This window comes from Lithobates pipiens, unplaced genomic scaffold (genome assembly GCF_037356315.1).
Source record: "Lithobates pipiens isolate NorthernLeopardFrog02 unplaced genomic scaffold, aLitPip1_a1.2 Scaffold_22, whole genome shotgun sequence".
Lineage (NCBI taxonomy): Eukaryota > Metazoa > Chordata > Amphibia > Anura > Ranidae > Lithobates > Lithobates pipiens.
In genome coordinates, this window is record NW_027507784.1 from 310,733,137 (window position 1) to 310,760,447 (window position 27,311).

General features: G+C 46.4%; 1 protein-coding gene across 1 annotated transcript in view; it reads left to right on the top strand.

The window, feature by feature from the left end:
• The first annotated feature begins 211 nt into the window (after positions 1–211).
• RPL3L (ribosomal protein L3 like) overlaps positions 212–27,311 on the top strand; it is a 35,721-nt gene continuing 8,621 nt past the window's right edge. Inside the window, exons 1-6 of the mRNA XM_077449384.1 lie at positions 212–362; positions 15,962–16,154; positions 18,765–18,933; positions 22,087–22,222; positions 23,514–23,700; positions 24,230–24,390. Coding sequence (XP_077305510.1) covers positions 360–362; positions 15,962–16,154; positions 18,765–18,933; positions 22,087–22,222; positions 23,514–23,700; positions 24,230–24,390 — 849 coding nt within the window. The 5' untranslated portion in view covers positions 212–359. The remainder of the gene's footprint in view (positions 363–15,961; positions 16,155–18,764; positions 18,934–22,086; positions 22,223–23,513; positions 23,701–24,229; positions 24,391–27,311) is intronic.

A 27,311-nucleotide genomic window follows, 5' to 3' on the forward strand; every position in this document is an offset into this window, starting at 1 on the left:
ACTTGCAGCACTGGGACACAGGAATCATTGAGAAGACTGCTGATTCCTCCATTGAACTAGGTGATAAGATGACAACTGACCCTGTACAATGGATGCTTCTGTGTGAACGGCGCCAACTTTTCTGGGTTACCATCCCCTGGAGTGTAAATCCAGTCTGACAGCTGACCCCCAACCCCCCCCCCCCAGTCATAGGACGGTCTGATTAATATCACACCTTCCCAGCACCCCCTCCACACTCCAACATGGATATAGAAGCATAGGAGGGCTAAATTTGTGCCTCCAAATTCTTAAGTATCAGGTTTGGATCAGCTCTTGGCACTACCCTCTTTCCTGCAGTGGCCAGCTCGGGGACAAGTCCTATGGTCTGTATGTCTGCCTCTGGAAATTCATTTTAATCTGAAGCATAGAACATAGAGGGGATTAGTGGGTCCAAGCCTGCCTCTTGTAGCTGTACATTTGTGCCAGGTGAAGTTTTTTGCTTTATAAGTGGTTGATCTAGTCTGTGCTTAAAGGGGTTTACCTTCTGTGCCCACCGCTGACAACTGTCTGCGATTTCCCAGAGCAAACTCAGGTGAAGTTCTTTTAATACCAGCTAAAAGCTCAATAGAATTCCTCATTTCTTGCATGTGAAATGAAATTTTTACATTGTTACATATTTAGTCATGTTGAAAAAAAAAAAACATGCTTGCCCATCCAATTCTCCTTTTTTATTATGTGAGGTTTTTATTTTATATTAAAAACGGCAAACAAATGCATTATATGTATGCCAGGTAAGGAAATGATGGGGAATGTAGTAGCCGTGTAGTAGCTATGGTTCTTTTCTGTGATTGGCTAAAAATGAAAGGATTACTGCTGGTTGGCACCCCTGTAATTTATTTCCAGCTGAATTGTGGCTAGACAAAAAAGATAAAAATAATACAGCAAAAAAACACATGGGAGGGCGCCACCACCTCGTGCATTACCATAGACATTTTTATTTTTTCCACATCGACAAATGGATACTCACATGCTAGTAAAAACATCAAGCAGCACAGATCTGCTCCAGCTGCAACTCAACGCAGTTTGTCCTAGGAACAAATGGTTGGACACTGACGCGTTTCGGGGGTCATGTCCCTTCCTCAGAGCTCTGGAATGTTTACCCTCCCTTCATCAGGCAATTTTTTTTTTTGCGATATGGCACTCAGTTACTTTCATTGACAATTGCGTGGTTGTGTGACGCTGTACCCAAATAAAATTGATGTCCTTTTTTCCCCCACAAATAGAGCTTTCTTGTGGTGGTATTTGATCACCTCTGTGTTTTTTTTAATTGCTTTCATCAATTTAGGTCAATATGTATTCTGCTACATATTTTCTGTAAAAAATCCCAATAAGCGTATATTGATTGGTTTGCGTTATAGTAAAAGTTATAGTATCTACAAACATTGGGATTTTTGACATTTTTTTTTTTTACTAGTAATGGTGGAAACCAGCAACTTATAGCAGGACTGCGATATTGCAACAGACAATTCGGAAACACTTATGCCGCGTACACACGCCCGGACTTTCCGGCAGACTAGGTCTGAAGGGATTTGTCCGTTGGACAATGCGATCGTGTGTGGGCTAGTCCGATTGTTTTTCTAAAAAAAAAAAATCAGTGGGACCTAGAAATAGAACATGTTTAAAATCTATCCGACGGACTAAAATCGGGAAAACCATTCGTCTGTGTGCTGGTCCAACGGACCAAATACGACGCAAGGGCAGCTATTGGCTACTGGCTATTGAACTTCCTTGTTTAGTCCCGTTAACGTCATCCCGGTCAAAAAGAACGGACTTAGTTCATTCGTGCATGGCCAAGTCCATTCGTTCGGACAGTCAGGCGGAACTCCGCCGAAAGTCCGTCGGGAAGACCGTCAGACCTAGTCAGGTGGAAAGTCCAGTCATATGTATGCGGCATAACTGACACTGGGGACCGGTGACATTATTACAGTGATCAGTGGTAAAAAATATGCACTGCCACTGTACTAATGACACTGGGAAGAGGTTAACATCAGGGGCGATCAAAGGGTTAACTGTGTGCCTAGCTAGTGATTTTGTATACTGTGGGAGGTGCTTTTACTAGGGGAAAGCATTGACCCATGTCCCTGCTTTCCAGAAACATAGGATCCATGCCTGCCCTTCTGACAGAATGGTGATCTGCCTTGTTTCCATAGGCAGATTACCGTTCTGCCTGTGTACTGAACAATCGGCTGGTGTCGGCGGACATCAAGTCCACGGTACCCGCTGTGTGTGGTCACAGCAGGAGCGAGCTGCCAGAGCCGTGCATGCGTGTGCTCTACTCGGAGGAGCCGGAGACTGCTATGGGGTAGAACTGCTTATTCCTCTCCAGAGCTCAGAGTAGGAGAGGAATAAGCAGTGACATCACAATCTACACCTCATTCAATCAGCTAAATGTTTTGTGTTCTTTGAAAGCTGCCATGCCAAGAGAGGGCCCCCCCCTGTTCACTTTGTAGCAAAACAGCAGCTTGGCACGGGGATGCGGAAGACAGGACAGGGATCATTTATAGTAGCAGTGGCTATTACAGTGGTTCGATATTTTCACAGGGATCATCCAGGTATGGAATATACATACTTGTTTGTAGCTAAGCAAAAAAAAAAAAAATACATTTCAATTTAATGAAGGGATTCTTTAGCATAATCTAGAATTTTAGTTTAGTTTTTTGATTTATTTTGGATTGAACTTTAGATTTTCTTTGATTCTTGGAACAGAAAAAAATGTTGGCTTGAATGATTGGTGTGAAAAGTCTGAGGAAACTTTAGATGACAGATTGATTCCATACATCTTAAAAGAAAGCCCTTGGTTGGTATGAGGGGCCCAGTGTTTACGTGCTCCTTGGCAGGTCATGTGAAGGCAGTATACATATCAGATGGTATTTCTGCAGGACGGTGACTTCAAGGAAGCAGGTGGTTCAGTTTACGCATTCACTAGTACTTTGTGCGGAGCTCGGTGTCGTTACTAGAAAGCTCGGGAGAACAAGGACACTTTATGTGAAAGTTGTCCAGCCATCTGTTGCCCACAACATCAATCAAAGCCTGCATAGGAACCTCGTACAAAGGAACCCCATACAGAGGAACCCCGTACAGAGGAACCCCGTACAGAGGAACCCTTTCCCCTAATCATTGGACTCCACATACTGTCTATGTTTTATGCTGGGAGATCATTTAGAATCAGGGTCCATACACTTAAAGTGAAACTTTAGTCAGAAAATTAAGTCTTGCTAGATCACTTCAGGCTGGCCCTTTTGCAGGTATAGATATATCTAAAAATAAAAATAAGGGCCTATAGTGTATACAATTCAGAAATAAACTGTCTCACCCTGCTCTGCACATGCTCAGTTGCTTTCTACTTTTAGGTGTGAATTTGTAGAGGCCAAAAGCCTAAAGATTTAATGCTGTTCAGGACTCCGAGCTTCAACAAAATGGCAGACTCCAGCAAGAGGTTGCCATTTTGTTGATGCTCGGTGTAGTGGTCTTGCACAGAACAGCCCCGATCCTCCTCTTCTCGGGTCCCTTTTCGGTGCTACTGGTCACTCCTTCCTGTTGTGTGCCCCCACAGCAAGCAGCTTGCTGTGGGGGCACTCGAGCTGAGCCACATTCAGACACGGATCTGTGTTAGGGTTGCCACCTGTCCGGGATTCACCTGGACAGTCCGGGCTGTGAATCAAGTGTGCGGGTTTCAGTCCACCTAAAACCTGGACACATTGTTCAGACAGGAATTCATCTCGGAACAGGACTTGATAGGAGGGTGAGGGGGCACTATGTGCACTGAATTACTGCTCTCTTTGGAGTGCCCAAAGGTACCTCAGGTCTGTTACAATCCTATAGTGGAGGACTCTCCAAACTGTGGACCGAGGGTCAGATGTGGCCCTTTGATAGCCTTTATCCGGCCCTTGGGGCACTATTGCTCTCAATGATATGAGGCACTATTCCTCCTCCTACTGACCACCAACACTGAGGTCCTTTTTTTTTTTCACTGATGCTCGGCCCCGGGGCATTTTCTACCCCCAATGGCCAGAATCCGGCCCCATTAAAGTCTGAAGGATGGTAAACTGGCCCTTTGCTTAAAGTTTGGAGACCCCCTGCTATAGTGTATACTAAACCAAAAAAGATTTACTGTGCGCCACTAAAGTGTTCGGGTTTGGCTTAAGGAAAAAAGTGTCAACAAGTCATGGCCTGTCCCTGCCCCCTTTCTCTCCTCATTGGCTGACTAGCTTTGACAGCAGTGGGAGCCAATGGTTGTCTCAACTAATAAGGAGGGGGAGTCATGCTTGTAACTGTCAGCTTTGCAATGCCTCATGGGAGTTGTAGTTTTGCAACAGCTGCAAGGCTGCCAGTTTTAGACTCCTGATCTAGATGGACCTTAGGTAAGTATTAGGGGGGTTGAGGGGGACTGCTGCACACAGAAGGCTTTTTATCTTAATGCATAGAATGAATGATATGAATGATAGAAAAAAAAAACCTTCTGTCTTTACAATCACTTTAACTGACTCACCAGAAACAATGGCTGGTCAGTAGGGATGAGCCGAAAACCCCCCGGTTCGGTTCGCACCAGAACCTTCGAACGGACCCCAAATTCGTACGAACTTTAGAACCCCATTGAAGTCTATGGGACTCGAACGTTCGAAATTAAAAGTGATAATTTTAACGGCTAATATGCAAGATGCTGTCCTAAAAAGGGTTTGGGGACCTGGCTCTTGCCCCAGGGGACATGGGTCAATGCAAAAAAAAGTTTTAAAAACTGCCGTTTTGGCAGGAACACTGATTTTAATGACGATTAAAGTGAAAAAAAAAAGTGAAATATTCCTTTAAATATGGTGCCTGGGGGGTGTCTGTAGTATGCCTGTGAAGTGCCACGTGTTTCCCGTGTTTAGAACAGTCCCTGCACAAAATGACATTAAATGGAAATAACACCATTTAAAACTGCTTGCGGTTTTAATGTTATATCTGGTTCCTGCAATATGGTTGAAAATCATTGAGAAAAATGGCATGGGTAGCCCTCCCTGCCCATTACCAGCCTATTTGGGTCTTGTACGCATATTAAGGGGAACCCTGTACCCATATTAAAAAAAGGAAATGCGTGTGGCCCCCAGGCCCTATATACTCAGAACAGCAGTATACAGGCGGTGCAAACAAGACAGGGACTGTGTAGGTTTGTTGTGTTAAGTTGAATCTGTTTGTAATTTTCAACTGGTACATTTTTAAAGTGTAGCTCCAGTCAAAAAAACAATTTTTAAGCTTTTTGGAAAACATAGGGAAGGGTTATCACCCCTGTATAATTTGTTTTGTCGTCCATCTTTTTTCATCTCACTTGCTGTTGTCTCCTTCCGTTTGCAAGTAGGAGATGTTTGTAAGTTGGATGTTTGAAAGTAGGGGCCTGCCCTATATGCTCTGCAGAAATGGCGGAACAAGGTGTTGGTTTTGCCACAACATTGTAAGCCCTCAAAGTGACTCTTGGTGGGCGCTGGAGCGCCCTGCTGTGAACGATTATATCAAGAATTGTAATTACATGCCATTGTTGAACAGTGGTAGAAAAATTGACCTTTGGTGGTTGTGGTGCTGGTGCCACAACATTATAAGTCCTCACCGTTACTCTGGGTGGGCACAGGAAGGGGCCCTCCTGTGAAATATTATATCAAGAATTGTAATTACATGTCCCTGTTAAACAGGGGCAGAAAAATTTGGCCTTAGGCACTGGTGCTGGTGCCACCACACTGCAACCTCTCCCATATACTCTAGTTTTATTGCAGGAATTAGCCCTGCTGCAAAGCATTGCATCAAAAATTGTACTTAAACGCCCCTGTTAAACAGGGGCAGAAAAATTGGGCCTTAGGCACTGGTGCTGGTGCCACCACACTGCAACCTCTGCCATATACTCTAGTTTTATTGCAGGAATTAGCCCTGCTGCAAAGCATTGCATCAAAAATTGTAATTAAAACGCCCCTGTTAAACAGGGGCAGAAAAATTGGGCCTTAGGCACTGGTGCTGGTGCCACCACACTGCAACCTCTGCCATATACTCTTGTTTTATTGCAGGAATTAGCCCTGCTGCAAAGCATTGCATCAAAAATTGTAATTAAACGCCCCTGTTAAACAGGGGCAGAAAAATTGGGCCTTAGGCACTGGTGCTGGTGCCACCACACTGCAACCTCTGCCATATACTCTTGTTTTATTGCAGAAATTAGCCCTGCTGCAAAGCATTGCATCAAAAATTGTACTTAAACGCCCCTGTTAAACAGGGGCAGAAAAATTGGGCCTTAGGCATCACCCAGAACCAGAAATGTTCTTCCAACATATCAGCGGAGGAGGAAGAGGATAGACAATCAACATAACAGGACAGTCACTCAGCATCAGCATAGGCAGTCTTGAAGGGATGTGATATTTCAAAAAAAATTATTCTGTTACATCAGCTTCAGGTGCTTGGTAGCTGTGGGTGATCCAAGACTGATTCATCTTGATGAAGGTCAGTCGATCAACTGATTCGGTGGACAGGCGCACCCTGTGATCGGTAACAAAGCCACCAGCAGCACTGAAGGTGCGTTCTGAAAGAACGCTGGATGCAGGACAGGCCAGTAGCTCAATTGCATACTGTGCGAGCTCTGGCCAGTGATCCATCCTCAAGACCCAGTAAGCCAGAGGATTTTCGGTGGGAAAGGTGTCCAAGTCTGACCTTGCTCCTAGGTATTCCTGCACCATGTAAATCAGACGCTGGCGATGGGTGCTGGAACCGATCATACCTTGGGGCTGCGGACTAAAAAATTGTCTGAAAGCATTAGTCAGACGGCCACCTTCTCCACCGCCCCTTCTGACTGATGCCTCAACAACACGTTGTCCAGGACCAGGAGTTTGTAACCTCCCAGTCTCTGGGAACGCGTTGCACAGACCTTTCTGCAAGGCCTCCCGGAGATGTCTCATCCTCTGCTCCCTCTGCGATGGCAAGATAAGGTCGGCAACCTTACCCTTGTACCGTGGATCAAGGAGAGTGGCCAGCCAGTAATGGTCCCTCTCCTTGATCCGAAGAATACGAGGATCCTTCCGCAGGCTTTGCAGGATCAGGGAGGCCATGCAGCGTAGGTTAGCTGAGGCATTCGGTCCGGAGTCCTCTGGGTCACTAAGGACAACATGATCCGCAGCTACCTCCTCCCAGCCACGTACAAGTCCACGTGTTTCTTGGGACTGTAAATCATCCCTACAAGACTGATGCTGCTGCTGATGCTGAGTGCCAGCCTCCACCTCCATGCTGACACAATCATCCTCCTCCTCCTCTTCCTCCTCCTCATCCTCTTCCTGTGTGATGGGTGGCACAGCAGGAACACTGTCTGGATAAAGGGGGCCTTGAGAGGCAAGGAAGTCCTCCTCTTCCTGCCTCTGTTCTGCCTCAAGTGCCCTGTCCATTATTCCACGCAGCGTATGCTCCAAGAGGTGGACAAGAGGTACAGTGTCACTGATGCATGCACTGTCACTGCTCACCATCCTTGTGGCCTCCTCAAACGGTGACAGGACAGTGCATGCATCCCTGATCATGCCCCACTGGCGTGGTGAGAAAAAACCGAGCTCCCCTGACCCTGTCCTGGTGCTGTAGTCGCACAGGTACTCATTGATGGCCCTCTGCTGCGTGTGCAGCCGCTGCAGCATGGCCAACGTTGAGTTCCACCTGGTGGGCATGTCACATATAAGGCAGTTCTTGGGCAGGTATAACTCCTTTTGGAGCTCAGCCAGCCGAGCACAGGCATTAAATGATCGGTGGAAATGCACACAGACTTTCTTGGCCTGCTTCAGGACATCCTGTAAGCCGGGGTACCTGCCCAAGAACCGCTGCACCACCAGGTTAAGGACGTGAGCTACACAGGGCACATGGGTCAGTTGTCCCTGTCGGAGGGCGGAGAGGAGGTTGGTGCCATTGTCACAAACCACCATTCCTGGCTTAAGCTGGCGTGGCGTCAACCACCTCTCGGCCTGCCCCTGCAGAGCTGACAAAACATCCGCCCCAGTGTGGCTCCTGTCCCCCAAACAAACCAGCGCAAGCACGGCATGGCATCGTTTTGCCTGCGTACTTGCGTAGCCCCTGGAACGCCTACGGAGCACCGCTGGTTCTGAGGACAGAGCACTGGAAGAGGCCATGGAGGAAGAAGAAGAGGAGGGGGTGGAGGAGAGAGGTGTGTCACAACCAATAGTAGCATTTTGGAGGCGTGGTGGCGGAACAACCTCCAACACTACTGCACCTTGTCCTGCATCCTTCCCAGCTGCCAGAAGAGTGACCCAATGGGCCGTGAAAGACAGGTAACGTCCCTGTCCATGCCTGCTGGACCATGAGTCAGCAGTAATATGCACCTTACCGCTGACCGCCCTGTCCAGCGAGGCAAGGACATTGCCTTCCGCATGCCGGTAGAGAGCCGGAATCGCCTTCCGTGAGAAAAAGTGGCGTTTGGGGACCTGCCACTGAGGAACCGCACATTGTACAAACTCACGGAAGGGGGCCAAGTCTACCAACTGAAAAGGCAGCAGTTGAAGTGCTAGCAATTTAGCCAAGCTAGCATTCAACCGCTGGGCATGTGGATGGCTGGGAGTGAACTTCTTTCGCCGGTCCAGCAGCTGGGGCAGGGACATTTGCCTGCTATAATCGGACGTGGGTGTACCGCTAGCAGAGTTCCCGGAAGCACTTGGCTGTGACACACCTAATTCTACACCTTCATTCCTCTCAGAGCAGGTTTCAGAGAGGACTGAAGGTCTAGTGGGGTTGGAGATGCCAGCTGATGAGGAGCAAGGAGAGGTCCGCTTTGTTCTTTGGTGTGGGTCTTTGAGGTACGCTTGCCAACGAGCTGCATGGCAGGTCAACATATGTCTGGTCAAGCATGTGGTGCCCAAGTGGCTGATGTTTTGGCCACGCGAGATACGCTTGAGACATATGTTGCAAATAGCAGCGGTGCGATCTGATGCACTCGTCTCAAAAAAGGCCCACACCAAAGAACTTTTAGAATAACGTGCAGAGGCAGCGCCCTGCACAGGCGGAGCTCTGCGGTGTGATTCAGTCGGTGTGCTGCCCCTAAGCTGGCCCCCGGAGGGCATCCTGCCTCGTTGGACATGTGCCTCCTCCTCCTCCTCCTCTCTCCTTCCAGGCACCCACGTGGAGTCAGTGCCCTCATCATCCCCTCCCTCTTGATCGCTGTAGCAAACCTGGCAGTATGCTGCAGCTTGTGGAACATGACTGCCAGATTGCTGTCCTTCTTGAGCATCCCCTCTCTCTGCGCTCACGCTACTGCCTTCCTCTAGCTGAGTGTCATCATCAGAGCCCACAAAACACTGGGCATCCTCCTGGAGCATGTACCCAACACTGTGCTCAAAGAGTTCAGGAGACTCCTCAGGAGGACGTAGTGGGTCTAGGGAAGGAGTCACTGATGATGACATTGAGAGGAGGGAAGACGATGCGTTGGCAGCTGCTTTGCTAGTACCCTGAGCTTGGGTGAGAGAGGATGAGGAGGATGAAGAGGGCTTGGTCATCCACTCTACCAAGTCGTTGGCATGTTGCGGTTCAACATGTCCAGCTGCCGAAAAGAAGGACAAGCGTGTCCCATGCAGGGGCGGATCCAGAGTCTAGTCTCGGGAGGGGCACTGCCAGAAAATAAGTTTGTTTTTTTGCGGGCAATTTATGAGGGAAATGGCTGGTGTTGGCGCTTCAATCATCATGGCACCATAGTTGTTATGGTGTCAGGATGATTGAAGAGCATTATTTATATTATTACACTGCAATATAAAATGAAATGGTTCAACTCACCTTAATGCAGAATCAGTGGGAGCCCTGAGCGTGTCACTTGCCATGTCATCTGCCACACGTTGCGGATTGTCCACCTGCCACGTCACGTGTCACACGTTGCGGATTGTCACTTGCCACATGTTGCAAATTGTCTTTTGCCACGTCACCTGCCACGTGTTGTGGATTGTCCACTTGCCACGTCACCTGCCAAACATTGCGGATTGTCCCTTGCCACGTCACCTGCCACACGTTGCGGATTGTCCACCTGCCACGTCACCTGCCACACGTTGCGGATTGTCCACCTGCCACGTCACCTGCTACATGTTGCGGATTGTCCACCTGCCACATGTTGTGAATTGTCACTTGCCACGTCACCTGCCACGCGTTGCGGATTGTCCCTTGCCACGTCACCTGCCACACGTTGCGGATTGTCCACCTGCCACGTCATCTGCCACATGTTGTGAATTGTCACTTGCCACGTCACCTGCCACACTTTGCAGATTGTCACTTGCCACAAGTTGGGGGCGGAGAAGGAAGAATACTGGCGCTCAGCCACTTACAGTGGACGCTGGACATTTTAACAGTCTGTCTAAACTGTAAACTGCAGCAACAACTGTTCCCCTATTTGAGGCTTCAGCTCCTGTCACATCGGCTCTGAGACTTGAGTCCGACGTGACTCACTGACGTCACTCGTCTGAGACTCAAGTCTCAGTGTAACTGCGAGTGCGACTGTTCTCTCCCTGGCCGCTGCCTGTTACAGTGAGTCGCGTCGGCTCAGAGTGAGACTGGAGTCCGACGTGACTCACTGACGTCACTCGTTGCTAGACGCCAGGCGGCCTAGGCGTTAGCAACGAGTGCAGGGAAGAGGCTCCACCCACCTGTTCCTCCTGCTCCTGGTATTAGTCGAGTCTCTCTCTCTGCACCGCTGATCGTCTGATGTGAGAGAGACTCGGCAGAGGCAGCGACAGAGAATGGGAGACATGTAATATCAGTGCAGACAGTGCTACTATCTCGGGGGGGGCAATTGTCCCGTTGCCCCCCCCCTGGATCCGCCCCTGGTCCCATGGCCACGTGCTGATGACAATGCACCGCGTCCACGACCAGCACTGTTGTCTCTAGACACAGAGCCTGCTTGCCCTCTTTTATCGGCTCGCGCCTGTCTGCCTCTCCTTGCTAGCCTTCCAGACATGGTAATGGCCTGAATGGAGTTGGGTAAAACAGCAGTGTAATGGAGTCACACAACACCCACTAATCCCTGCAGATGGCTCTATTAGAGAACAGCAATAAACGGTAGATACAGGTGTATATTGTGCTGGAGTCACACAACACCCACTAACTCCTGCAGATGCCTTTATTATAGAACACCAGAGATAAAGGGGTATACTGTAATTGAGTCACACAACACCCACTAAGCCCTGCAGATGGCTCTATTAGAGAACAGCAATAAAGGGTAGATACAGGTGTATATTGTGCTGGAGGCACAAAAAACCCACTAACTCCTGCAGATGCCTTTTTTTATAGAACACCAGAGATAAAGGGGTATATACAGATGTATACTGTGCTGTGCTGGAGGCACACACAACTTCCATTAACTCCTGCAGATGGCAAGTGGGCTCAAATAGAGAAGAGCTATGTAGGTGGATATAGCGGTGTGTACAGGGTACAGAGCATGCAGACAGCACGCACAAGCTCCTAACACTACTGACTGCAAGCTCTATTATAAAAGATATTTCACTAGCTATATAGGTGAGGTGAATATAGCGGTGTATACTGCGGTCAGGGCACACAGACAACAACCACTACACAACAGCAAGATCGAAAATCGTCCGAAAACGATCGGTGTGTACTGTGTTGAAGGTACACAGAACACCCACTAACTGCTTCAGACGCCAACACACTACACTAGGCCGCCGCGCTGGCGGCCTTATATAGTGTGGGGCGTGTACTACACAGCCTGAGCTATGATTGGCCACAGGCATCCTGCCTGTGGCCAATCATGGCTCTCCTCGCTGCTGGCGCTGTGATTGGCCAAGCATGCGGGGTCACAGTACATGCTTGGCCAATCATGAGCCAGCAATGCACTGCGATGACGCAGTGCATTGTGGGCCGTGAGTGCCACACGAATTTGGCGCAAACGGCCCATAACGCTCGGAATTCGCCGAACGGGCGAACAGCCGATGTTCGAGTCGAACGTATGTTCGACTCGAACACGAAGCTCATCCCTACTGGTCAGGTTAAAAAACAGCTAATATGCAAAATGCTGATCTCCTCAATTAATGGCTCCACACAACACAATTCCTCATAGAAAACTCTTGTGCATATTACGATCATGCTTTAAAATAGGATAAAAGAAAGGAGGCTTCCATAGTGTAAGTCTAAAAAGTAGGCTTTGTTTTAAAACCAATCCAAAAAACCTCACGTTTTTAAAGTGTCATTCCCGACACTAGGGTGACAGCACTCCAGCTGGTGCAAGTACGAGACCAGTGTGTGTGATGATGACAGCATCCTTGCCCCGCCCTGCACATTTCGTCATGTGACGACTTCTCTGAGCGGAAAGGAGCTTAAAGCGTGACTCCACTTTTATTGAGAAAAAAACATTCCCTTCTGGGTGATCTATGTACATTGCAAGGATTATAAGAACCTTTGTTGCAGATTGCTACCTTTCGCTATTCTTAAGTAATCCATGTGTGTTGGTCTGTGCCTCTGTACTGAGTGGGTCTAATGGGAGTTCTTTCATAATTAACTAATTAACTGTCAGGGCACTAATGAGGAAATTTGCTGGGCCTGCATCCCTTTAGATGTGTTCCCATTGAAAGTATCTCTCCAAAAATTACATTTTTGTTGCAGGGGATGCCTGAAATCTGACTTGTATCTTAGGCAGACTTCTGGGAAAATTTGTGAGCCAATCACACAATCAGGAAATTATGTTTCTGGGGGGTGGTCAGTACAAACTCTGTTTACAGAACAGAGCAACTCCAGGTAGCCACATTGCAATGCATTCTCATAAAATTACAGTGACTACAGATTGAAAAAGAGGGGTAATTTTTAATAACATTCAATCACAATATGATTAGTGTCGTAATTATACGTGCTATATTATTTTTTCTTTGCTATTTTTTTCCACGAAAGCGGAGTTAATCTTTAAAGCGGGAGTCCGCCGGGACTCCGCGTTTTTTTTTTTTTTAAAAGCCAGCAGCTACAAATACTGCAGCTGCTGACTTTTAAAATAGTGACACTTACCTGTCCAGCGCGCCCGCGATGTCAGCACCCGAAGCCGATCTCTAGATCGTCTCTCGGGTGCTGCCGCCGCCATCTTGGGTATGGAAATCAGGAAATGGAGCCTTTCGGCTTAATTTCCCGGTTCCCTACTGCGCATGCGCGAATCGCGCTGCGCAATAAGGATGGTCCCCGCTGCCTCTGGGATCTGTGTGTTTCCCAGCAGGCAGCGGAGCACTTGCGGAAAGGGGCGGGCACTTGCGGAAAGGGGCGTAATCTACGCCCCTTTCCGCAGAGAGCTATCCCGGAAGTGGGTGCAGAATACCTGTACTGTACAGGTATCTGCACCCCTCTCCCCCCTGAAAGGTGCCAATTGTGGCGCCGGAGGGGGGGAGGGTTCCGATGAGCAGAAGGTCCACTTTAGGGTGGACCTCCGCTTTAAAGTGGTTCTGCACCTAAAAAAAAATTATTAAAAGCCAGCAGCTACTAATATTGCAGCTGCTGACTTTTAATAAATGGACACTTACCTGTCCCAGAGTCCAGCGATGTCGGCGGCAGATGACGAGCGATCGCTCGTCTCGCTGCTGCCCCCGCCGCCATCCTCTGTCAGGGAATCGGTAAGTGAAGCATCACGGCTTCACTGCCCAGTTCCCTACTGCGCATGCGCGAGTCGCGCTGCGCGTCTCTTCTGGTCCCCCGCTGTGTCCTGGGAACTGTGTGTTTCCCAGAACACAACGGGGGGGCGGGGCGTCTGCGGGGGTCTGCGGCGGTCTGCCCGGAAGTGGGTGCAGATACCTGAATTATCCAGGTAAGGTGCCGATTGTGGCACTGGAGGGGGGGGAGGGATCAGATTAGTGGAACTTCCCCTTTAGGGTGAAGAACCGCTTTAAGCAATTTGTGTGGAGCCATTAATTGAGGAGATCAGCATTTTGCACATTAGCTGGTTTGTAATCTGACCAAGAGAGCTGCACGATTAATTGTTAGAAAAATCACGATTTAACCCCCCCCCCCCACGATCTTAATCTGGCATTTCGCAAATCATTCATGTAACAAGTGCAGAGCCGTTCTCTGCTCACTCACAGCTGTCAAAAACAAAAACAAACCATCCTTCCAGCAAATGTTTATCAACATTGCTCAGTGCTGGGAGATAAAGAGAAACATTATAACATTTAATTCTTTTAGATCTAAGGGATGAACTTCGGTCTGTAAATGAGGTCAGTTTAACCACTTAAAGACTAATGCCTTGTACACACGGTCGGACTTTCCGACGACAAAATCCGTCTGATTTTTTTTCGACAGACTTTGGCCCAAACTTGTCTTGCATACACACGGTCGCACAAAGTTGTTGGAAAATCCGATCGTTCTGAACGCGGTGGCGCGGAACACATACGACGGGACTATAAACGGGCTAGTAGGCAATAGCTTTCATATCGTAATTTATTCTGAGCATGTGTGGCACTTTGTCCGTTGGAATTGTCTAAACACGATCGGAATTTAAAAGATCAGATTTTGTTGTCGGAAAATTTTAGATCCACCTCTCAAACTTTGTGTGTCGGAAATTCTGACAGAAAAAGTCAGATGGAGCCCACACACGATCGGATTTTCTGACAACACGCTCCGATCGCACATTTTCTGTCAGAAAGTCCGACCGTGTGTATAAGCCTTTTTCTGACACTTGTTGCTTACAAGTTAAAATCTGTTTTTTCTGCTAGAAAATTATTTAGAACCCACAAACATTATATATATATATATATTATTATTATTATTATTATTATTATTATTAATACATTTTTTTTTTTTTTCGCAGAGACCCTAGAGAATAAAATGGCAGTCGTTTCAATATTTTATGTCACACTGTATGTGTGCAGCAGTCTTACAAACACAATTTTTTGGGGGAAAAATATATTTCAATGAATTAAAAAAAAAAACGAAACAGTAAAGGTAGCCCAATTTTTTAGTATAATGTGAAAGATAATGTTACGCCGAGAATCGTGATCTTTATTCTAAGCATGAAAATCGTGATTCTCATTTTTTTCATAATTGTGCAGCTTTACTGACCAACAATTGTTTGCGAGTCAGTTTAGTGTGATACACATAGTGGCAGAAGAATTAATTATTTGAGTAGCAAACACAGCACAGGAATGAACTGTTTCTGGGACTTTCTTTCTTTTTGATTAATATAGAGTTTTTTTTTTCATTTTCTTTTTAATATTTTTTTCATTGGTGGATATATGCAATTTTTGCACATAGTATTAATTGCACAATCTTGCAATTTTTGATATATACTCGTTTGTACATTGTATGCACATCAGCACTTTTTTTTTCATATATGTGTCTTGTATGATATCATATGCATGATGAAATAATTTGATTGTGTTAGCACTAGCACTTTGGCTAAATTGTTAGCTTATAGTTTATATGGTAGACCAGCACCATCTATTTATATATTGAGCACTTTATTTGACTTACCAAAGTTAGGTTGGTAGCAGTCGATCCTGTTAACAACAACCCCCCCCCCCCCCTTCTGTGGCGCTGTTTTTCAATTTTTACCCACTAATATTGGTAGCATAAATTATTGTGGAACATATGTTCCTTGCTAATATGTTGTCTACAAGACAGGAAGTGAAGAGAACCCAACAGGGGTTCTAACCCCTTCCTACCTTATCTAAAATTAAGAAAGTATTGGCTGGATATACACTTCAAGTGGATCACTATCACACTTGACAGTGAATGGGCTTGGTGATAGGTCCTTTAGAAGTTCTATATAGTTAGATGAAGGTGGAGGTTGTGCCATAGTCAGAAGTTATATTTCGGGGCTCCTGGGAGATGAGATAGATCCCCTTCCTTATGTAATGAATTGATCTTTATTCAAGTGACCTACCACCCTGCCAGAACACTTATAGGAGAGAATCTACTGGATTACAACACTGACTATCTCTTAATTGCCGTTCTCTAATTGCAGTCTCATCGTAAGTTCTCGGCCCCTCGTCATGGCCACCTGGGGTTTCTTCCCCACAAGCGTAGCAAGCGCCACCGTGGTAAAGTGAAGACCTGGCCCAAGGATGACCCATCTAAACCAGTTCACCTGACAGCTTTCCTGGGATACAAGGCCGGAATGACCCATACTCTGCGTGAGGTCCACAGGACGGGACTGAGTGAGTGAAAATATAAAAACTAGAAAAATTCAAATGTGTGTAGCGGCCATAACCCTTGATAGGGCGGCCTTGACTTTTGGGCTTACCGGTTACCTCCGCTTGGCTTGTTCTTCCATGTCTAGGGGTTCCCAGGGTTGATACCCAACAACTTTGGACGCTGACACCATAAAAGTCCTTTAGAAAGGTTTTTATTTGCAGGGGTAACATCCAACAACACAGTCTCGTATGGGAACAGAGGGCAAGGGTGAAGAAACTCAGGCACCTTGAACTGCTAATCACTAGAAAGTCTCTAATACAGACCAGAGAGTAGCTACTCGCAGCTGGGCGCTTCAAAGCTGAACAAATCTCTAGCCAGATATTATGGCAGACAGCACTTTGATCCGGAACTTGTGAAATCTCTGACCTTGAATAATTTATAACAGAAAGTAAACAGGAACCTTTTCCTCAGTACCTGGAATGTTCTCTGTCTCCTTGGCAGTACTGGAAAAGCGTGGATTCTTCAGTGTCCTTCACAACCCAGCAACCAGGCACTTCCCAGGATGCCAGCTTGTTGGCCCTCCTCCGAAGAGTCCTCCTCCCGTCGCTTACATGAGCTGCGGTGCCCCTCTAAGCTGAGAGCACACCCGGATGCCTTGAATCCTCCCTCAGTTACTGCGCCTCGGACCAGCCGGTTCCGAGACTCGGGAACAGGCGGATCCCCACCCCAGACCAGGCGGATCCATTGGGGCTAGTCAAACGAACCATGTTGCAGGGCGACACACACTCTTGTGAGCGGGATCCCTCGCGGGGCTACCCCGGTCCAGAATCAGGAGCAGGCAGCTAGGGCCTCACGAACGAACCCCGAACACGTGACCTCAACATCTTAAATACCCCTCCCCAGACTCCTCAGCGGGGCTCGGTGCACCCACTGATTGATTCCGGGCAACGCTGATACCTAAAACGTCCAACCAGGCCTGGTTCTGAGCCTGTCATGTGCACCTCACTGTACACATGACCAGGCAGAATTCTAACACAGCCCAGCCAAACTGATGTCAAAGTTAAACCTACATAATTAACCCTCAGAACCCCTTTACTGTTCTGAGGTAAAAAACTAAACTTGTACATAGCAGACACATTGTCCAAAGTGTGTAAAACATCACTTTGCTGGTCATGTGATTCAAAGGCAGTTTTTAAAAGCAAAAAGCTGTGGCTGTAAAGTATGACTTGATATGTTTTTAAAGGGCACCTCATTTTATTTTGTCTTGGACAAAGTGGGTAGGAGTTGGAGCCTCTAATAGGTCTTTATGACTGTTTTTGTTCCTATTGGGGAGGTTTTCCTTCACTTACTTCCACAACAAGTAGTGACGGGAAATCTTATTACCCATTCCATGTTTGGTGGCACTGAGAGAGAAAGTGGGAGGAAATCTCCTCATTGGTTCACAGAGTAACCCTCAAAGTATCTAGATTATTCTTATGCAAGCAAAGTAGTATACTCAACTCTTAGAGGGCCCGTGCTTCCCACCTTCCCTTTGTTCAGCTTCCTTCATCACCTCCAGGAGTGTTGGCTGTCTATGTCCCTCCCTGCCAACTGTGGTTCTTTGTTATAACTCCTATGTCAGTACTAGACTTAGTAGCCTGGCCTGTACAGAGTCCTGACCTCAACCCCATAGAACACCTTTGGGATTAATTAGAGTGGAGACTGCGAGCCAGGTCTTCTCATCCAACATCGGTGCCTGACCTCACAAATGTGTTTCTGGAAGAATGGTCAAACATTCCCATAGACACTCTCCTAAACCTTGTGTACAGCCTTCCCAAAAGATTTGAAGCTGTTATAATTGCAAAGGGTGGGCCAATTCAATATTAAACCCTATGGACCAAGACTGAGATGCCATTAAAGGGGTTGTAAACCCTCAAGGTTTTTCACCTTAATGCATGCACTAAGGTGAAAAAAAAAACTCCTGTAATGTAGCAGCCCCCTAGAACCCCCCTTTTACTTGCCTGAACCCGGTCTTTCCAGTGATGGGGATGAGCACACCAGCTCCAGTCAGTGTCTCGGGTCCTGATTGGATAGATTGATGGCAGCGCAGCCATTGGTGTCAATCAAATCCAATGACGTGGGAGCCCCGAGTCTTGCTGTCTGTGTCAATGACCACAGAAGCAAGACACGGGAGAGCACCCACATGAGTGCCCTGAGGGAGAGCGACTCTTTAATGGAGCACTTGAGAAGAGGAGGAGCGAGGATCGCCACTGAGGGACCCCAGAAGAGGAAGATCGGGCCACTCTGTGCAAAACTAACTGCACAGAGGAGGTAAGTATGTTTGTTATTTAAATAAAATAAAAAAAAATGAAGCTTTACATATCCTTTCATAATGGAAACACTCAAAATAGCATACCGTACCGAACCGATCCGATCCACTCAGTGGAAACAAAGCATAAGCCAATCATATTCAAGTTGTGTATGTAGCTGGAATTTTTAGTGCGGTGGGGATGGGGGTGGCATTTAGACAACTCACAGGGGTCAGGTTGTGTTCAGGAGAATGAGAAATCATTTCCTACTTTTGGATCCATCAGAATGACTATCTGTTTGAAAGAATACTCAATTCAAAAAGCCCCTTTTCATATTTGAATCAGAGATTTCCAAGCGGGAAGAAGTGGAAGCGGTAACCATCATTGAGACGCCCCCACTGGTTGTGGTTGGCATTGTGGGATACGTGGAGACCCCTCGAGGCTTGCGAAGTCTGAAGACCATATTTGCAGAGCACATCAGTGATGAATGCAAAAGACGCTTCTATAGGAACTGGTGAGACCTTTATGGGTAGAATATGTTCATTATTGTTTTACTGTTTAGCAAGTATTGTGATACACACACACTACCACACTGCACAGCAACCACAATGAAAGGGGAATGGAGTACCACCTTATGGGGTGTATTTATAAAAGAACAGCCGTCACAAAAAATCCTCATAATATATGATATTAGCTTTATCTAGTGGACAAAATGTGATCATTTCCTGATTGACGCGTTTCAGGAAAATATTAATGAAAAACGTGTTGTACTATCGATATAAAGTACATAAATTCAATCAAGTAAGAAATTCATATATATCAAAAACTGTAAATAAGAATGTGCTAAAAAACATTCCTAAATAATTCAGTAAAGTCCTGTAGAAGAGAAGTGCTCTTGTGCAAAAAGTTAATTTATACTTGTGTATCAAGAAAAATCCATATTTCAGTGCGGATTGCAAAATCTTCACACCCAAAAGTGCACACCCAACCTTCAAGCCGCTTACCAGCTACTCTGACCCCAAGATGGGGGCTTGGCTGCACTTTATCCCAATATCCCCATTGGATGGATATCAGGAGCAGGGGCGGATCCATCCATAGTCTAGTCTCGGGAGGGGCACTGCCAGAAAAAAACTTTTTTTGCGGGTAATTTATCTGTGAAATGGCTGATGTTGGCGCTTCAATCATCCCGCCGCCATGGTTGTTATGGTATCAGGATGATTAAAGCTCATTATTTCTATTATTACATTGTTCAACTCACCATAATGCAGAATCAGTGGGAGGGAGCCTGAGTGTGTAACTTGCCACCGTCGCTTACGCCCAGATGTGGATTGTCCCTTGCCACGCCACCTGCCACACATTGCAGATTGTTACTTGCCACGTCACCTGCCACAAGTTGTGGATTGTCACTTGCCACGTCACCTGGCACACATTGCGGATTGTCACTTGCCACGTCACCTGCAACAAGTTGTGGATTGTCACTTGCCACCATTGCCTGCCACATGTTGCGGATTGTCACTTGCCATGTCACCTGGCACCCATTGCGGATTGTCACTTGCCACGTCACCTGCCACAAGTTGTGGATTGTCACTTGCCACCATCACCTGCCACACGTTGTGGATTGTCACTTGCCACGTCACCTGCCACAACTTTACGGGCTGTCACTTGCCACCATTGCCTGCCACACATTGCAGATTTTCACTTGCCACCGTCGCCTGCCACAAGTTGCAGATTGTCACTTGCCACGTCACCTGTCACTCGTTGCCGATTGTCACTTGTTGCTAAGGTGGGGATTGTCTCTTGCTGTGTCCCAGCTGAGTTAGGCAGCAGAGAGATGATGTAATCTCTCTGCTCCCCCACCCACCAGCTCGCAGATTGGCCAGCCGCCCACTCACCCACGAGCCACCCACCGGCCCAACCCGCTCTCTCACCAACCCGCCGAGCCACTCAGCTGCCCCAGCCCGCCTGCTCTCTCATCCGCCCACGGAGCCACCTGCTCTCTCACCCGCCTGCTGAGTCGCTCAGCTGCCCGGCCCCCACTCTCTCTCATCTGCTCCCGCCCAGCCACACACTCTCTCACCCGCTCGCCGAGGAGCCACTCAGCTGCCCAGCCCGCCTGCTCTCTCATCCGCCCGCGGAGCCACCCGCTCTATCACCCGCATCAAATTTCTCGGGGGAGGGGGGAATTGCCACGTTGCCCCCCCCTGGATCCACCCCTAATCAGGAGTAGGGATGCGCTGAACACCCCAGGTTCAGTTCGCACCAGAACACCTCGAACAGGCAAAACGTTCTAGTGAACGTGTAAACCTATGGGACACAAACATGAAAAATCAAAAGTCCTCATATTAAAGGCTTATATGCAAGTTATTGCCATAAAAAGTGTATGGGGACCTGGGTCCGGCCCCAGGGGACATGTATCAATGGGAAAAAAAGTTTTTAAAACTATAGTTTTTTGAGGAACAGTGATTTTAATAATGCTTAAAGTGAAACAATAAAAATTAAATACCCCTTTAAATATTGTGCCTGAGGGGTCCCCTTAGTCTAAATGTAAATTGGTGCATCTGTGCAATGTGTAGAACGGTGCCACAGCAATAATTACATTTCTAAAGGAAAAAATGTAATTTAAACTTGCTCATGGCTGTAATGTATTGCCGGCTTCAGACAATATACAGTAGATGAAAAATCAATAAAAAAATGGCGTGGATTCCCACCAGTCCATAACAGGCATCGCCGGTGGCCGCAATGTCCACCGGCCACCTGCGATTGCTCTACAGAGAGCCAGAACAGGGATCTGTCACTGTAAACAGACATATCCCCATTCTGACAGGGAAGTAGAGAAAGATCTGCTGTTCCTAGTGATCAGGAACAGAAATCTCTCTCCTCCTCTAGTCAGTACACTGCCCCCACAGTTAGAAACACCTCCCTAGGGAACACTTAACCCAGGGCTCTCAAACTGGCGGCCCTCCAGCTGTTGCAAATCTGTAGCAAGTCCCATCATGCCTCTGCCTGTGGGAGTCATGCTTGTAACTGTCAACCTTGCAATGCCTCATGGGACTTGTAGTTTTGCAACAGCTGGAGGGTTGCCAGTTTGAGACCGCTGACTTAACCCCTTGATCACCCCTAGTGTTAACCCCTTCACTGCCAGTGACATTTATACAGTAATCAGTGGCTATTTTTAGCTCTGATCACTGTATAAATGTCACTGGTCCCAAAAAAGTTTTAAGTGTCCGATCTGTCTGCCGCAATGTTGCAGTACCGCTAAAAATCGCAGATCGCTGGCATTACTAGTGAAAAAAAAATAGTTTTAAAAATCTCATAAATCTATCCCCTATTTTGTAGACGCTATACATTTTGCATAAACCAATAATAAGAGACAAATGAATAGCTGATTAAATGATAAAATAACCGAACCAGCTTTTGCTGCAGTATTCACTTTTGTTCTGGAGATTTTCCCCGCAGGACTTTTTTGTGATGTTAGATGTCCAAAGACTGATGACCAGCATCATTCAACCCACTTGTCCTGGACCTGCCCCCAGCCTGTTACCGAACAATGGAAGTCAGATATAGATGCCTCTTTATCTGATGTAGATATGCTTCAAGAAGTCATTAAGCTGAAAAATCTCCAGATTTGTAGTGCAAATGTCTACATTCAGCCGTCTTTCTCCTGCAGGTATAAGAGTAAAAAGAAGGCCTTTACCAAGTACTGCAAGAAATGGCAGGATGAGGAGGGCAAAAAGCAGCTGGATAAAGACTTTGCAGCCATGAAGAAATATTGCAAGGTTATCCGAGTCATCGTTCACACCCAGGTGAGAGGACAGTAAAGATACAAGATCGGGGTGTCCGTAAAACAGTACAGAACACAGCCATGTCTACTTATCCTCATAAACAGCATCTCTTTCAGTAAAGTCCAGGGTAGCTTTGGTAATAAAGGCAAAAAGCTGGAGGGATCCCAGACCCTAGGACACAGGAGGGAGGCGGGGGGCACCTCAATGGAACTTCAGTACTTGGATAGCAATTCGAGAGGCTTCCCACATTAGGTTTTTCTTTTTTAGAAGCTGCATGCTATTAGCCTCGGCCTGGCTGCCTGCACCCTGGTTCTGAAAGTAGAGAGCCTCTCACCTGGCTGCCTGTACCCTGGTTCTGAAAGTGGAGAGCCTCTCACCTGGCTGCCTGTACCCTGGTTCTGAAAGTACAGAGCCTCTCACCTGGCTGCCTGTACCCTAGTTCTGAAAGTGGAGAGCCTCTCACCTGGCTGCCTGTACCCTGGTTCTGAAAGTAGAGAGCCTCTCACCTGGCTGCCTGTACCCTGGTTCTGAAAGTAGAGAGCCTCTCACCTGACTGCCTGTACCCTGGTTCTGAAAGTAGAGAGCCTCTCACCTGGCTGCCTGTACCCTAGTTCTGAAAGTAGAGAGCCTCTCACCTGGCTGCCTGTACCCTGGTTCTGAAAGTAGAGAGCCTCTCACCTGGCTGCCTGTACCCTAGTTCTGAAAGTAGAGAGCCTCTTACCTGGCTGCCTGTACCCTGGTTCTGAAAGTAGAGAGCCTCTCACCTGGCTGCCTGTACCCTAGTTCTGAAAGTAGAGAGCCTCTCACCTGGCTGCCTGTACCCTGGTTCTGAAAGTAGAGAGCCTCTCACCTGGCTGCCTGTACCCTAGTTCTGAAAGTAGAGAGCCTCTCACCTGGCTGCCCAGATATTAAAGCTTTCCTTTAGAATACACACAGGGGACACAACCTAGTTATCCAGCCATGGTCATCTTGTCATGTCCACTTTGTGGCTTCTAACCTGGCATTCTGTGAACACCCGTACCAAAACCTGTTACTGTTTAGTCCAGTCAATCAAGACTCAGTTCATTGAAGGCTGATTGATGTACTGTAGCATAGTACAGAATCATAAAAGATCCTCTTAGAAGCCCATGTGAGAGTTTGCTGGATCTGGCTGCAATGGGTTCTGTAAACTTGGATGATAAACTTTTTTGACTTTAGCACAGCTGCGGAGTGTTCTGACTAGCAGAAGCTGTTCATTGATTGGTTTGAAGTGTTGCCAGAAAATACCCTGTAATTTTGCCAAGTCATTGATGTCTCTGTCCCCTCCATGCAGATGAAGCTCCTCCCCATGCGACAAAAAAAGGCCCATTTGATGGAGATCCAGCTTAATGGAGGCACTGTGGCGGAGAAGGTGGACTGGGCACATGAGAAGCTGGAGAAACAGGTCCCAGTGAACACCGTCTTCGCTCAGGATGAAATGATTGATGTTATTGGAGTCACCAAGGGAAAAGGAATGAAAGGTGATAGTGTTGTAAACAGTGCAATGCCAGACTGAACAATCACCTTGAGCTGCTTTGTTAAGGGGTACTTATTATTAAGGGGTACTTACTATATAGTAGCTTTATAATGCTTTTTGTTTGGAAATAAATGGTTTTGAGTGAAACCTGATAGAGGGGAGATGATGGGCAGATCAAATCTGATTCCCCTGTTCACACTGAATCCAACTTTGAAATTGTGCTACTTCACATGAAGGTCAGTGCGACTTCATCCATAGATGTCTATGCAAGTCATACCTGAAATCGCCAGAAATAGTGCGGCAACCTTTTTTTTCAAATTGGTGTGGCACTGCAAAGTTGGAGTGACTTGAACAGTTCTATTGCCTACAATAGGGTAAGACTTGTCATGCGAGTTAAATCTGTCAAATCGCAGGACAAGTCACACCGGTGTGATTGGGGGCTTCGAGGATTTGAGGAGTCAAATTTGGGCATAATTGGTAACATTCTTTCAGAGAACAGGCGGTAAAGTCTTTCTATACTCATCTTGTGACAGGTGTAACATCACGCTGGCGCACTAAGAAGTTACCCCGTAAAACTCACAAGGGGCTTCGCAAGGTGGCTTGTATTGGAGCCTGGCATCCGGCTAGAGTGGCATATACTATTGCCCGGGCTGGGCAAAAGGGCTATCACCACCGTACAGAGATCAACAAGAAGGTACCTGAGATCTCTGCCTCTTCCCTCTCTATTCCTTCCCCTCGATCTACTCCCTTTGTTATCTATCTATCTATCTATCTATCTATCTATCTATCTATCTTTCTATTTTTTTCCCCATTGCTCTCCCTCTGCTATCCCTGTCTTTCTCCCTTCTCCTTTTTTTTTCTTCCCTGTGCTTTCTTTAATTTTTTTCCTTTTGCCTCACATCTTCTTCCCTCTCATCCCCTCTCTTTTCATCTCCTCTTCTCTTATTCTCTCATTTTCTCTGCTTTACTTACCATCTTTTCTCTTCTTCTCTCATTTCTTGTCTCCTCTTTCACTCATTTCTTCTCACCTCTCCTCCACCTATTCCCTCCTCTCCTCATCTTTTCTTTTCTCCCTTCCTCCGAGTATCTCATCTTCCCTGTTTTATTCTCTCCTCTCCCCTCTTGTATTCTCTTCTCTCATTCTCCTTCTGTTCTCCTTTCCAGTACTTTTTACTCTCTTTGCCTTCACTCTGTTCTTCTCTCATCTCCTCTCCCCTCCTTTTTTTCTTCTCTCATCTCTCTCACTCTCCTCTCAGCATTTTTTATTTTCTTCTTCCTTCTCCTCTTCTCTCCACACTTTTTTTTACTTTCCCCATTCTCCTCTCCACACTATACATTTCTTCTCTCACCTCTGTTCTCATTTCCTTCCCTTTCCTTTTCCCTCATCTCCTCTCATCTCATCTCCTCTCATTTCTCCTTTCCTCTTTTCTCTCCTCTGCTCACCTCTCTTATGCTCTCCTCCTTTGTGCTCTTCTCTTCATACTTTTCTTCTCACCTATCCTTTTAAATTTAGACACTTTTGTTCTTTCTTCCCCTTTCTTTTGCTGTCTGCCTCTCTTATTTTTGACGTCTGTATTTTCTTCTCCCCTCTCCTTCTCTTTTCTCCATTCCTCCCCTGTTCCTTTCTCCCCTTTCTCTCTTCCACTTATCTCATCTTCTCTGCTTTATTCTTTCTCCTGTATCCTCTTCTCTCTTCTCCCCCTATCCCCTTTCTTTTCTCACTTCCACTTCTATTCTCCTTCCCTTTACTCTGTTCTTCTCTCCTCTCCTCTTTTTCTTTTCTCATCTCTCCTCGCCACAATTCTCCTTCTTCACTTTTCCTTTTTATCCTTTTTTTTTTTTGACTTCTCCCCTTTCTCCTTTCCACGCTGTTCTTTTCTTCTCTCATCTTTTTCCTTTCCTTCCTATTCCTCTTTTCAAATCTCCTATCCTTTTTCCTTTCCTTTGCTCTTCCATTATCTCCTCTCCTTTCCTTTCCTCTTCCCTCATTCCCTCTACTTTTTTCTTTTCTCTTACTCTTCTTGTTTTCTCTCCTCTGCTCACTTCTCCTCCTTTCTCCTCTCCTCTTCACACTTTTCTTCTCTCATCTCCATTCTCTTTGTCACACTTTTTTTCTTGCTCCTGCTCTCTTTTGCTTTCTTTCTTTCATCTTGAACTGACATGGACGGTCATAAATTGCTTGCACCTATACTGTCTGTTACTGCTGATGCATTTGTTCTCGACCATGATGTCATGCTACTGGATTTAATTGCATAACACTTAATAAAGAATTTGGGAAAAAAAGGTCATAAATCAGCTAAATCATCTCACTGATAAGTAGAATGGCTAGAATCAACATTATTTAACCACTTACGAAGCGCCGCCACGCCAAGCCAATATACGTCCTTACTTTGAAGAGGAATATCATTGTTATGGCAGCAGCTAGCTGCCATAATCCCAGTATCCTCTTCGGCCAGCGGTACACTTTCCAAAAAAGAGTGGTCTCTGCGGCGGATTCACCGCAAGATCACTTTTATCGGCAGCAGGAGAGGGCCCCCCCTCCCGATGCGCTCCGGTGCCCTCCGCCGCTAACCGGGGCCGTCGGCAGCAGTGGAGGCGATCAGATCTTCTCCCTTGCTGGGTATAGAGATAAGTGAGGGGAAGGTGGACCCCACCCGTCTCCATACCATTGCAGGGTGGAAGTGACGTCAAAACGTCACTTTCGCCCATAGCTCTTAAAGGGCCATTTTTATTTTTTTATTGCATTTTAGTATAAATATGAGATCTGAGGTCTTTTTGACCCCACATCTCATATTTAAGAGGATCTGTCATGCTTTTTTTATATTACAAGGGATTTTTACATTCCTTGTAATAGGAAAAAAAAGTGACACGATTTTTTTTTAAAAGAACAGTGTAAAAAAATAAAATAAAACGTAAAATAAATAAAAAAAAAATTTGTAAACGCGTCCCGCCCCGCCGAGCTCGTGTACAGAAGCGAATGCATATGTGTGTAGCAACTGCATATGAAAACGGTGTTCAAACCACACACATGAGGTATTGCTTGAATTGGTAGAGCGAGAGCAATAATTCTCACCCTAGACCTCCTCTGTAACTCAAAACATGCAACCTGTAGAATTTTTTTAAATGTCGCCTATGGAGATGTTTAACGGTAAAAGTTTGTCGCCATGCAATTTTGAAGCATGACATGTTGGGTATCAATTTACTTGGCGGAACATTATCTCTCACAATATGAAAAAAAAACTGGGCTAACAATACACAATAAAAGTGTATTTTAACAGAAAAAAGTGCACTTGTAAGACCGCTGAATGCGGTGTGATAGAAAGTATTGCAACAACCACCATTTTATTCTCTAGGGTGTTAGAAAAAAAAGTAGAATGTTTGGGCGTTCTAAGTAATTTTCTAGCAAAAATAAAAGTTTTTAAATAGTAATAAACTACGTAGAGGGTTCTTTACTATAAGAGCGGCAAGGATGTGGAATTCCCTTCCACAGGTGGTGGTCTCAGCGAGGGGCATTGATAGTTTCAAGAAACTATTAGATAAGCACCTGAACAACCACAACATACAGGGATATACAATGTAATGCTGACATAATCACACACATAGGTTGGACTTGTG